General features: G+C 48.1%; 1 protein-coding gene across 1 annotated transcript; it reads left to right on the forward strand.

The window, feature by feature from the left end:
* Positions 1 to 1,514: 1,514 nt before the first annotated feature.
* Positions 1,515 to 7,707, forward strand: MSX2 (msh homeobox 2). The gene is made up of 2 exons (XM_071570102.1): positions 1,515 to 1,971; positions 5,760 to 7,707. Exons 1-2 carry the CDS (start codon positions 1,617 to 1,619, stop codon positions 6,182 to 6,184), a joined length of 780 nt encoding a protein of 259 aa, XP_071426203.1. The 5' UTR covers positions 1,515 to 1,616; the 3' UTR covers positions 6,185 to 7,707.
* The last annotated feature ends 5,378 nt before the right edge of the window (positions 7,708 to 13,085 follow it).

A 13,085-nucleotide genomic window follows, 5' to 3' on the forward strand; every position in this document is an offset into this window, starting at 1 on the left:
TAAGGTGTCGGAAGGATCCCTAGGCCCAGCACAGTGCACTCAATACAGCCCCATCCTCGAGGTGGGAAGTCGTGATTTGTGTTTGCAGGACTGGAGACTTCTAAGACTGCTGTATGGGCTGGCAGGAAAGTCAGGAGTTCAAATCGAGCACAAGATGAGTGAATGAAATCCTACAGTTTTGTGGAAGGGATCTGCAACCATCCCAGAACCTTCAGTTTTGTCTGAGCTGCCCCTGAAGTCAGGGCTTGGGGAGAAAAGTTGTGCTACACAGACCCTGGCAGATGCATTGTCATCTTTCCAGAGTGTTTTGACTTTTAGAGCCTCAGTTATGTCATAATAGCATAAACGACTGCCAAACACTGCATTTCCTGGGCGTTAAAAAACAAAAGTGAAAAAGAAAACCACCCAGGAAAGTTGCGGGCACAGCATAAAATAATGCCCGGCGTAAGATTAAAATAATTATAAAAAAGAACAATATGTATTTGCTTTTATCCACGCTATAATTATAAATGCTTTTTAAAGGTTACTCTTTATTCATAGTGCTGGTAGGAAGTCAAAAAGTGAGAGAATCTCTTTCATAGTACTGTTTTGATATGACTTTTAATTAAGGACTGCATGTCCCTAATTTATTAAAGCTCGTCTATTCATCACGTGTGTAATTGACACTGGAAAAAATAGTAATTACAGATTTAACCTCTGCAGTGTGGTTTTGCCCTACTTGAGTTCTGCTGCCGTGGAAACGCAAACAAAAAACCCCTATTTGGATGAAAAACGAATGGTGCAAAAAGGCTCCAGCGTTTCTCCTCGGGGGCGTTTGGCTGCGCGGAGGTCCGCATCCTTCATCCCGCATCACTCGTCCCAGATGGCTCATCCCTCATTTCCCGACGCCAGGGCCTCGGGAAAGCGACTCGTTCCTCGGAAGCTGACGGGGGGGACGGAGGGGGGTGAGCCGGCGGGGCGACGTGAAGCCGAGAGGAGCTGGGGAGAGACGGAGCAGCCAGGAGGGACCGGGAGGAGATGGGGGCCCTGGGAGGAGCTGGAGTGGCCGAAAGGTGATGTGGAGAGGGGCCGGGCGGGATGAGCTGGACGGGGGCCGTGAAGAGCCAGGGCAGCCCGGGAGGAACCGAAGGAGGGGGCCATGAGAAGCCGGGCCGGCGGCCGGAGGGGGCATAGCCGCGATCTTCTGAAGTTTCCTCTTCGCCTAATCATCACCCTTAATTACCCCGACGGGGTTTTTTCCTTGCTTTGCTATGATTACAGCCCCTGGACGGCTCCTTAATAGCAGCGCTCCGCGGGCTGCCCGTGTCATTAACCCCTAATTCAGTCCGGGGGGAGAGGGGGGGAAGGAACACCCCAAAGCAGCATCACCCCAGAAAAAAAAAAAGGAGAGAGGCGGTTTGGTCCCGCCCCGCGCTCGCCGCGAGCCAATGGCGTGAGTCACCGCGTGACGTCGGGAGGCATCGCGGGCTCTGATTGGCCTGCGGGGCGTTTCCTCCGCTTCCCAAAGGAGGACAGTGCCGGGGAGCCCCAGAGGGGGAAAAGGGGGGCGGCCGGGCCCGAAGCGTCGCACTCGCCGGGCAGAGGCGCAGCGCAGCTCCAGCTCCCGCCGCACCGCCATGGCTTCTCCTTCCAAGGCGAAGGAGGTTTTCTCCTCCGACGAGGAGGGCCCGGCGGCCGGCGCCGAGGAGCACCACAAAGTTAAGGTGTCCAGCCTGCCGTTCAGCGTGGAAGCGCTCATGTCCGACAAGAAGCCCCCCAAGGAGCCGCCGCTGCCCGCGGCGGGCGGCAGCGCCGACGGGGCGGCCGTGGGCACCTCCAGGAACCTGCTGCTGTCGGGCCACGGGTCCCGGGACGCGCACAGCCCCCCCGGGACGCTTACAAAAACCTTCGACACTGCCTCGGTCAAGTCGGAGAACTCGGAGGACGGCACGTCCTGGATCCAGGAGCCCGGGAGATATTCCCCGCCGCCAAGTGAGTGCCCGGGGGAGCGGCGGGGGCTGCGCGGGGAGCGAGGGCGGGCGGACGGGCACCGCTCCGGCCCCGGGCTCCGAACGCCCAGGTGCACGGCAGCACACGGGATAGAGACATGTAGATCTCATATTTCACTTCAGATTTTATATGTTCCCATCCCTGGAAGTGTTCGAGGCCAGGTTGGATAGGGCCCTGAGGAACCCTGTCCAGTGGAAGTTGTCCCTGTCCACGGCACGGAGTTGGAAGTAGATGATCTTTGGAGTCCTTTCCAACCCAAACCATCCTGCGATTTCATATTTTATTTCTGTATTCATATCTACGTGTGTGTAACTTTTAGGTGTATGTTAAAAATTTATTTGTATATATGTTACGCTTATACATCTGTTTATATATTTATATATATGACTGTATGTATGTATATAAATATATACTGCTTTTAAAACCGAGGAAAGATCAGAAACTCCCACGGACCAGCTCCCTTTCCCGACACTCTGCTCACCGGCTACCGGTTCGTCCATTTAGATTATCCCGTTGTAACAACAACTGGAATTTCTCCCTGTTACCGTCTGCCCTACACTCGGGGCAATCTCTTAAACTCGGGAATTGTCCCTTCCAGCCTCGCGCGCTCCCTCCGCGCTGTCTCCCGCCGCGGTGACTCTCGGCACGGGGTTGTTCCTCTCTCCCGGGTTCCGTGCAGTCTGTCAAAGTTCCCCGAACTGGGCCTGACCTCTTTACCCCTTGCGATCTTTCCCGACCTCGTCCCCGCTGCCTTAGGGACACGCCATCCGGAGGTGACAGGTCACTTCTTAAGCCCTTTTGCATTTCGAGCCGCACTGCTGTGCCTGTGTTGAATCGCATTTCGCTTTCACTGAGATCCCTTTAAAAAAATCGGAGAAAAAATCGCTTTCAAGAAATTAAAAGACCCAAATCTACCTTCAGAAGAAGGAGAAGAAGCATCTCGGCAGTTCTGGGCTTTCTGCCTTCCCATGGCCAGGAGCCGTACACCTGCATCAGCAGAATCGATCTGCTCTCCTACATACATCCCTAACTTGCCTGATGAAAATAAAATACTCTGATTTATTTAAGTTAGAGACTTAACAGAAGCGTACTGTTGAGCTGAACAGTCTCGCAGAATTTGGTCCTCAATCTAATACTGCAAGTTGGAAGTTTAGTGCTCTTACAGGTCCTTTTTTGTTTGTTTGTTTCAGTGGAGTTTTTTTGTTTTGCTTTCTTGTTTGGGTTTTTTTTAAATTTGGGTTTGGTTTTCTTTTTTTTTTCCAATCATTTCGATTTGGCTTTCATCTACTTTCTTTCTTTTACTGCCCCCGAATTAATTTGATTTCTATCGTCCTGGGAGAGGGCCCGGGAGAGGGCAGAAGGAAAGCATCCCATCCGTGGCATTCCCTGTGTAGCTCCAGATTTTGATTTTCGTGTACCTTTAAGCATGCTGAAAAAGCATGAAAAGAAGTGTGTACTTCTACCCGGACCCCCTCCTCTATATCTGTTTGAAACCCCAGACTTAGACTAGGCCTAATATTCTCCCTCTACACTTTCTCCCCTTCGAAATTCCTCTGCTTTCTCTTTTAAAATCGGCCGTTCTCGAGATCTGAAAATAGTTTCATAAAGAACTTCAGTAGCTGGGAGTTCTGGTGATTTCAGTGGAATTTGGGCAAAAATCTATGATCAGGGAAGGGAAGGTCCTTTGGCCTTGATCATCTTCCTCATTTCCCACCTTCTGGCGCTCGGCCGTTCAGCAAGAGGCAATGACCAGTTCTCCCGCAGGCATACCGTCTGTCCGTGGAGGGTTTTGACATTAAAAGCAGCTCCTCAAATTATTATTACTAATATTACGAGTAGGATAAACTGAGGTGAAAACTGTAAAATTTAAAGTTTTGAGGAACACGGAGAGGGAACCGTCTCCAAATGATTATTTTTGTCCGACATTGGCCAGAAAAAGGAGTATAAACAGACAAAAACACCCCAAAACCAAAACAAACAAAAAAAATTAAAAAGCGAAACAAATCACTGCAGCGAGGGCTTGAGGACTGGCACGGGATAAACGCAATTACAGAGTCTGTGGTGGCGACTGTCCCTCCTGCTTATCAGAGTTCGGCAGTCTCTTGCGAGGTGATGAGGGAAGAAGCCTGGGAACGCTTGGATGTATCCCGGGGGAAGTACTTACCCAGAATTTAGTGTAAAAGCATGTTTTTGTGGTTTCCTCCGTGTGTAGCAGAAGTCGGGACGAGTCGGGGGAACTTGAAAACGGGGGAAGGCACTGGAATGGGGAACGACGGTCGCCCCTCTAAAACCTGTCCCTGCTGGAAGCAGCCCGGCAGCTGGGTCTTGGGAAAGCTTCACTTTGGGAAAAGAAATAAATTGTGTTTAAAAATAGAGTGGAACTACGGGGCAGTGAATCAAGGGTTGATTTAGTGTCGTTTTAATTTAGCAGAGTTTTAGGAGTGAACCAACTGTCACAGTGAGCACCTTAATTATTCAAATGCCCTGATGTGATCACAAGAGGGTATTTGATAAGTTGTTTTCTAAGAGGGCTTTACTTTTCTCTTTCAGTATCAAAAGGAAGGGTAGTAAGAGAAGATTAATTTTTTCCACTGTAATTGTTTTCTCTCACACCTGTCTGAACTTTTGAACACTTTCCTTGTGGGATTTTTTTTTAATTGTGTGATACGTACTTAAACAGCTTCTTTGTCCTCCTTATTTTAAAAAGTAACAGAGGAAAGTGAGAAGAGTCCAGAATACAAAACGTGCAAATACTTACAAGCATTTGAACCAGAGACTACAGAACATACAAAATTTAGCAGCCTCGTTAGAACAGGCTGGGTGTCATTTGCGGTGTCAAGCTGGGGAGCCAGGGTGACTTGCCCAGGCAGTGATGTGAAACACAGCCAAAATGCTATGCTTTTGAAGTCAGCTGCATGCGTTTTAGTCGTTCTTTAGATTGTAAAATTATTACTGAAATGCATAATCTAAAGACCTACACTGATCTAAAGTCAGCCATGTACCATTCTGGGCGTATGTGCCTAACCTGGTTGAGGTTTAAAGCAAGCACTAAAGGTGGTAGATTTCCTGACATTTCGGCTACAAATGCTGCAGTTAGGAGGCTTTTTGTTTTGATTTGTTTTTAATTGGCAAATATAATAAACCCCCAAAATGTCGACTGAAAAATGCACTACTTTCTTGGGGTTTTTGATACTTGTTGAAAATCAGAAAATACTCACTGGAAAGTTAATAAGCAGAGGAAAAACTCACTTTTGAAGAAGAAACATCAATAAAAATGCCTTGTTAGTGAAATCACAAAAGTTGTCAGTCCCACTTCTTCAGCTGTTGGAAAAAAGATAAAGTTGACTTCTTATGCTTGGTGGAGGAATCCTGGAGCTGGGCTAGGATCTTCTCTTGCACCACTGTCATTTAGTGAATCTCTTGCTTTTGTGATGTTTGTGCTGTGCTTTGCTGGAGTTGCACCTCCAGTTCTGCAGCCACCAAAACAGCTAGTTTGTGTGCTCCTGACCCCTATGATGTGAGTTCCAAAGTAATTTGTGAGTCCTTTGTGCCCTATCTATACTTTTGAAATAGCTGAGGCAAAATTTCACTTCCCAGGACATCTGCTGAAGTCCTGTGAATATAAGTTTGACCAGAAAAAGATTTTCAGAGCCACTTGAAAAAGGATCCTCTTTTCAGGATCTCATTTGGCAGCCCATCAAGCACAGCATCTCTGCAGAGCACCCAAGTCTCCCTGCTCTTGTGATAACTGGCCTTTCCCTTCCTTGCAGGACATCTGAGCCCCACTGCCTGCACCCTGAGGAAGCACAAGACGAATAGGAAGCCCCGAACCCCGTTCACCACTTCCCAGCTGCTGGCTCTGGAGCGCAAGTTCCGCCAGAAGCAGTATCTGTCCATCGCCGAGAGAGCAGAATTCTCCAGCTCCCTCAACCTCACAGAGACCCAGGTCAAAATCTGGTTCCAGAATCGGAGGGCCAAGGCCAAGAGACTGCAGGAGGCTGAGCTAGAGAAGCTCAAAATGGCAGCAAAGCCCATGTTGCCATCTGGGTTCAGCCTCCCTTTCCCCATCAACTCTCCCATCCAGGCTGCCTCACTGTATGGAACATCCTATCCTTTTCACAGACCTGTGCTTCCTATCCCGCCCGTTGGACTCTATGCTACTCCCGTTGGATATAGCATGTACCATTTATCCTAAGAAGATCAGAAAGACAAAGCGACAGTAAGACGGACTTCCTGGTGGATCGTGTCCAGCCCTGAGAAGGCAGTACCCCAACCAGTACTGGCCATTCCTTATGCACGCTTCTGTCTGCCATCCTGAGCGTATGGGAGTTTGTGTTAGCAAAGCAAGGCATCCTGTATGCTACGGGTTGGGTGTCTTCTGAGAGTGCTCTGAGGACTCAGAGGCTGATCCTCAAAGAAAAAAATATGTAAAAACAAACAAACAAAAAAAAAGAGAAAAATATTTGAGCAAATGTAAGGGCTTTATACAGTGAACGTAAAACTAGACTAAAAAAGAATGGGTGAAAAAGCAATTTTATCTTATGGAGGCAGAGATTTCCTGACATCTTCCTGACAGGGCACAACACAGGTTTAAAGTAAGAGGGGTGCATGCCCTCAAACCACACTCTAAGTTGCCATCACTTAGTATGGGGGCAGAGGGAAAGGAAATAAAAAGGTATAATCAAGATTTTGTTGTTTGGTTGTTTTTTTAAAGAAAGCAGAGCCCATAGCTAGAGACACAGTGTAAATAGAAACTAGGACCAGCAGAGTCTCAGTGAAGTTCAGAGCCAGCAAATTCCTGCATTTCTGGAAATAGGGAAAATTTCTTCATCCCAGACCTCAACAGATGAGTGCAACAAGCATCAGGGCCCCTAAATGTAGGGCCCAGCTTTATACACTTTGTAATGCCTTTTTCTGTAGAAATAGCTTCAGCGTTTGTAAAGCACTGTGAGGGGAGGTAAAGTGCAAGGGAGGGTTATCAGGCAGCCTAGACGTTATCTCTTCCTATTGGCATGCTTAGAAATGTTTGGTTACAGCCAGGTAATCCTGGCTCTGCAATGCTCTTTGAAAACCAGGAGAGAGGGAAGGAAGTTTTCTGGGGTAAAAAGACGTGGGTTGTTTCTACAGTGGTGGAGAGCAAAGGATTGTTGTACACTTCTGGGAGACGTCTGGGGGGTAGAACTCTCCTGAGTCTTCCTCTTCTTCCCTTGCTAAGGATGCCAATATAAGTGACTCATGCTTCAAGCCCTTCTAAAGAGAGATCCAGGTATCACAAACAATCAACCCTACGAGTAGGACAGTGAGGTGCCAAGAGACTGTAACTTGTCTGTCCCTGTGGGAGCTCCCCGAGTGCTGACAGTAACTTCCCCAGGCTTCTCCTTATAACTATTGTATTATGTGTATTATTCTTGCTAAACTTTATGAGGAAGTTACTCCAAAAGCTGTGGATCACTGAAGTCAGAGCTTCTCCTGGATTTATTTTCTTAGCATGCTGTTGTGGAAGAAAGAAAAAAAATGGAAAGAACCCCACGAGGTTTTGCTGTTTTTCGTTTGTTTTGACCCAGGCACTGATGCCGTCTGGGACCTACTATAGATGAACTTCCTCTCTCCCTTCCTTTCACCCCCACTTCCATTATAGGAGAGTCCCTTTGAAAGGGATGCCTTGTACAATTTTATATATTTTATTGAAGATTTATTATTTCTTATCTCTTATTTCAAATTAAATTAAAAAAGAAAAAAACATGTTTAATCACGTGTGGGTCTTTCACTGTTTGGAGTCCTTTAAAAGGTAACTTCTCTCCGTGTGTTTTTCACCACTGGGTCAAGTTCAAAGGAATGTTTGGGTTGCCTTTATGATTATTTCCCCTTTCTGTATCTGAATTAAAGCCAAATTTGCAGCACATGAATGTGAATTGCAAGTCAACAATTCGAAGTCGAAAGCCAAACCTTTTATGAGGTTTCCTTGTTTTTAACAACTGCTTTTAGGCGCCTCTGTTCTTTACAACATTATACTCCGGTGATGTTTCTATCACTTCTCGTAGCTCGTGTGCCTTCGTCTTTGGCTTGGGACTTTCTCCCCGACTCACCTTTGCACTGACCCCATCTCTGGGTTTTGGTGGGAGACTAGTGTCGACCTACACAGTAGCTGGGAGGTAATTTGGGGCAGGTAATTTGGGGCTCTGCAGTACTTCAGTACAGTTCCATTTCAGGGCGCCCTTTTGCTGTCCGCACTGTTCCATAATTTTCCGTGCCAGGCTCAGAGAGCAGGTGTTGGACCACTCGGCCTTGGCCTTTCTGGCAGTGGTTCTCGGGTTTACTCAGATAAGAGGAGTACCCGACTGGTCAGAGGAACTGTGTTATACCCAAGTCCCATGCTGGCCCGACGTAAATGCTGTCATAGGAGCACTACTGGGTTAGGAGCAACTTTTGGGGTTCCCGCTGGGAGACAAGGCGTGTTTGTCCCTGCCGGGACAGCCGGGAGGTTTAACCCGGGTGTGCTCTCCCCGCTCCAGTCATGCGGCTCCCAAAGGCATCGCGGTCCGCGGCAGCGCTTCGTGGTGTGCACAGTCGGAGGGTCCACCCGCCCCACCAGCCCCAGCAACATCCCGCCTGGCTCAGCATCCCGCCGGATCAGGCCGCTGCTGGGCGAGAAAGAAACAGCAAGGCAGGGAAACACCCCTCGAGCTGGGCTATGGAGAGGGGGCTGCGGGCTGGGGGAGCGACTCGGGAAGCGTACGCCGTTGCATCCCACTCCGGACTCCGAGAAAAACCCCAGTTAACCCTCCCGTTTTCCAGCTGTAGGGAGGAAAGCTGGGAGAACCTAATCTCCATGCAACTCTTCAAATTAGAATTTACTGCCGCATAAAACCCGGAGACAACCGCTTCTTTCTCTGTTTCCCTTTTCCTGAAGCATCATTCCCCTAAATACAAGGCAAGGAGAAGCCCCCTCGCTGCTGTCCTTCCCCGACCGGTTGTCCCGAGGGCTTCCTTAGCTGGACCAGGCTATAAATAAACCAGCGGTATTTTTTAACCTTTAATATAAATCAATTGTGTCAGGGATTACAGCTAAATCTTTTCGCTGAAAATTCTTTGAGCGCAGGAGCTTTGTGTGTGTTATGATAGATCCTTAAATGGATACAGATTTATTGCAGCACACAAGGGTGTTGAAGGAAAAGCTTCCAAATCTCGTTTGCAACCTCTGCTATGGGAAAGGCAGGACGGATCCGTGACACCTTCTCCGAGCTTGCGGATGGCATGACAATTCACCTTGCGCCCATTATTAACTTGTTCCAATTAAAGCCTTCAGAAAGGCCGAGTTAATTGAGTATTATATTTTATTAGGAGGGAGGTGTCAAGCTTTACTCATGAGACTTCATCATCGGCCTAATGGGAGCTGCCCCGCAGGCAGATCTGTAACTGAATAAATTACATCAAGGCAGGGAAATCAGAATGCTATCATTAAAAGCGATGCACTTACTGAAATTCCTCCCCCACTTTCGCAAGAGGCTGTGGAGGTGTGGCTTTAATTAGTTATTTTAATGCAAAGTTAAATTGTTCCCAAAGTATTTTCTGACACAAAGCAGATGCGATGATTAGAAGTTGAGTGAGACTGAAAGGAGTTGGCATCTGTTCCAGGTACATCTATATATTTTAAATTCCCAATAGAAAGTGAAAAATAATTAGAGCAATAAATAATAAACATTAAAAACAACACGATAAATTACCCCGATCCTTAAAATCCTGACTTGCTGAGCGGCAGCTCAGGCCAGCCGGGTACAGCTCGGCTTTCCCGGTACCTTCATCATCAGGGATGGATTTGTTGACATAAACATTTGGGATTGGGCTTTCTGGTTCACTACGGCCAACCGTTCATTAACTAAAGCCACGGGCGCTCCGACCCTACATTTCATGTTGTCACGTTGCCTTGTCAAATCCCGGAATTCCTGCATTTTATGGAGAAGGAGAAAAAGTGGCTGTCGGTGAGAGGCGCGCCCGGGAGCGCGGGGATTTCTCTCCGCCGGACCCTCTCTGTGGGGCTCGGGGGCAGTGGGAACCCAGCTCTGGCGGCAACCACTCGGGACGACCCAGGCCCCACGAGCCGTTCCGGCGGGGATGGGGCCGCTCCCGGCTGGGCACCGGCTCCCGGTACTGGCTCGGGGCACCGGAGGCTTCGCGCAGGAGCGGACACCTGCTCCACGGCCCCAGCCCGGGGCTGTGGGACTCAGGTGCCCTCCAGAGTGAGCAGAGCTGTGCGGCGAGCGGAGCCCTGCAGCAGCATCCCGGCAGCAATAACCCTGCAGCAGCATCCCGGCCCCCAGTCCCTGCGCGGACTCCCTGGCGCGGGCACCACCGCACCGGGGATTTACAAGCCCTCACATACCATGCGGGAACGCGCCTGTGTGTGCGCGCACACATCTCCATAGCGATGAGCTGTGCAGTCCACATTTCCATACAGTATCTGTGAGTCTCGACACACAAATGCCGCAGGCATATGCACTCACCTGGGGCTTTTGCGGTATTTTTGCCGTGCATGCTGGACACGCATTGCAGGAGGAGGGGAGTTTACAGAGGGGATGGATGAAAAAGAATGAGCCATTCGCCCAGAAAGCGTCAACCTGTTTGGGTCCCCGTGCCTGCGGAAGGGGCACCAAGCCACGCACTCGTCCCCCAAGTGCACGGAGCTCCCGCACAAGGAGCCAGAGGGTCCGCGGAGCAGCTGCGGTGGATTCAGCTCCCACCGCCCCCGGGGCTGTTCAAAGAGGGAAGCGAGCATTTTTGCTTTCTCCAAAGTATACTTAACTTCTCTATTTACACCCATTTAGTATTCCCGAAGACTAAAAAACAAAAAAAGAAAAAATCATTAAACGGGAAAAAAATCTCCTCAAACAAACAAAACCCAGCATTCTTCTAGTGTGACTATATTTCTCTCGTTCCTACGATCATTATCAGCCACGGAGACTTCAAAATGCCTTTTCCGGGGGTCACTTTGGAAGTTAACCTACTTTCTGCTGCGCCCACATTCTTGGCATAGGAAGTCTCTCTCGCAAAATAAAAACAAAGAGGTTATTCCCTTTTTTTCCCCATTTCAGAGCAGGGGCATATTTTTCAGTGAAAAACATCAGGGATCTCGGGGAAACTGCATAGTTCATCCCAGCTCTATGAAACCCAGGAGCGAGCCGCTACACTGTTCACTCCTTTTCGCTGCCGGACCCCGCCGCAGTGAAGGGGAGGGCAAACACTTTGGGGTCTTTTTTGTTGTTGTTGTTGAGCTTTCCTGTTTTGGTTTGTGTTTGACTCCCTTAGCCACTCGATGTGTGTTTCCCACCGTAATCCATAAGGCATTTGGCGGGTGCTACCAGCAGTTCCCAACCAGTTGCACGCAAGGAATAAAAATCTTTCCATCCATTATATTTCAGTCTTTTAACACCAGAGCAATTCTGTCCCTGCTGTTTTAGTGGAAATACCGGTCTATAAAGCTGCAACTGCAGTATATTTTAAAATGCTACCTTTTTAAAAGGGGTTTTGAATAATTCTGCTTTGCTTGGGAAGAAAAAGTCTCAAGCAACGTATGTGCGATTAACATTTTATAACACTGTTCAAGGAAATTAAAAACATTCTGTGATATTCTTACTGTAAAGGCAGGTCTTTTTGGCAAAATGTTTTGTATATGTATGCCTTAGATTGCTGTGTTTTGAATAAACAAGAGTGTCGTAAAGAAAAACCCCCACGTTCTTTAAAAGTATGCGCTACCCGTTTTATTAAACTGATTATGCCAGCGTTTAACTCAAAAGTTTGTTTTAAGTAGGAATGTTTTCCCAGACGTGTAATGGATTGCTTGAAAACAGAATTCTTTGCTTTTTAATGACCTGTAATGGCCAATTCATTTCAACTGCGCTTATCAAGGTGCTGTGTTAAATAACAAACCGGTTCTTGAAAACAAAAAAGTCATAATGAAAAATAAGCAGTCAGAATAATCTCCCATCTCCGAGCCAAAAAAATGCAATAAAATTAATTTAAGACTGTCAAAACATCAAAGCTGAGAAAAGGAGCTGCTAAAATAATGTCTCTTGATAAGGAAATAATAAAAACACACCAAAAAATGTCTACTCAATAAACTCCCCTGGATTTGGGGGTCTGTGCTATATTTTATTTGGTGATGAAAGCACTTTGATGTCACTGTATTCCAAACAATTATTATTATAATTTTAAACAACCTGGTGTTTTCCATTACTAACGGCTTACGCTTTGAAGTTACACCTCATAATTTCTTAAATTAAATAAATCATTTTAAGTTTGCACTGGGAGCCTTTTAATAGCAGAGAAAGGAATATCATTATCTTATTGAGAGGCAATTGCAGTGGCTCCAGTTTGGCTGTAGCTGGGGGCAAAGTGGTGCACTATAACAGACATACTTTATTAGCCTCCCATAACTCTTGAAAGAACATTTTTATATTTTCTTTGATTCCCCCCCTCCCCCTCTTGTTTTAAAGCTGTCCCAACCTTTAATTACTGCCTAATATGAAAAGCATTATTTTTTAATGCTGTGTAATTTACCAGAGGCAATAGGCCAAGTTAACAATTGTTTATTAGGGTTGCTGTTTCACACAGGGCAAAGAATGCTGTTCCAAACCCAACTTTTCATGGGTGGTTGCACTAATTAATACAGTGTCTGAGGCTCCTAGGGGGTTTTTAATATTAAAGCCTATGGGGCGGAACGGTTTTTAGAAGTCCAGCTCCTGCTGACGTCCTCCTCCCCTCCCCAGTGATTTCTGTTGCTTTCAAGCTGTTTCGATCCGAGGGAAAAGTCGGTAGCAGGAGGGGAGCGCCCTCGGAGCCGCCCCGGCACCGCAGTGCCCCGGCGGAGGTGGCACCCCCGCCTCGCCTCGCCCAGGCCGGCGCCCGCCCCATCCCGGGGCGCTGCCGCGGGGCCGCGCTGCCCCCCCTTTCCCCCGGGATCCCCCCCGTCCCATCGCTTTGATTTTCCGCCGTCAAGTCGCCTTCGCTGTAATTCAGGATAAGGCGGGCGCTTCAGGCGCGGTAGCTTCGCACACACGGCGGGACCCCCGGGGTCTGGCACCGCGGGGCTCGGCCGAGAC

Source organism: Pithys albifrons, chromosome 15 (assembly GCF_047495875.1).
Source record: "Pithys albifrons albifrons isolate INPA30051 chromosome 15, PitAlb_v1, whole genome shotgun sequence".
Classification (NCBI taxonomy): Eukaryota; Metazoa; Chordata; class Aves; order Passeriformes; family Thamnophilidae; genus Pithys; species Pithys albifrons.

Excerpts from the sequence above, each read along its gene's own strand:
- MSX2 (XM_071570102.1), top strand. The coding sequence starts at position 1,617 with ATGGCTTCTCCTTCCAAGGCGAAGGAGGTTTTCTCCTCCGACGAGGAG. Across the intron at positions 1,972-5,759 it reads GAGATATTCCCCGCCGCCAA|GACATCTGAGCCCCACTGCC; the intron begins GTGAGTGCCCGG and ends CCTTCCTTGCAG.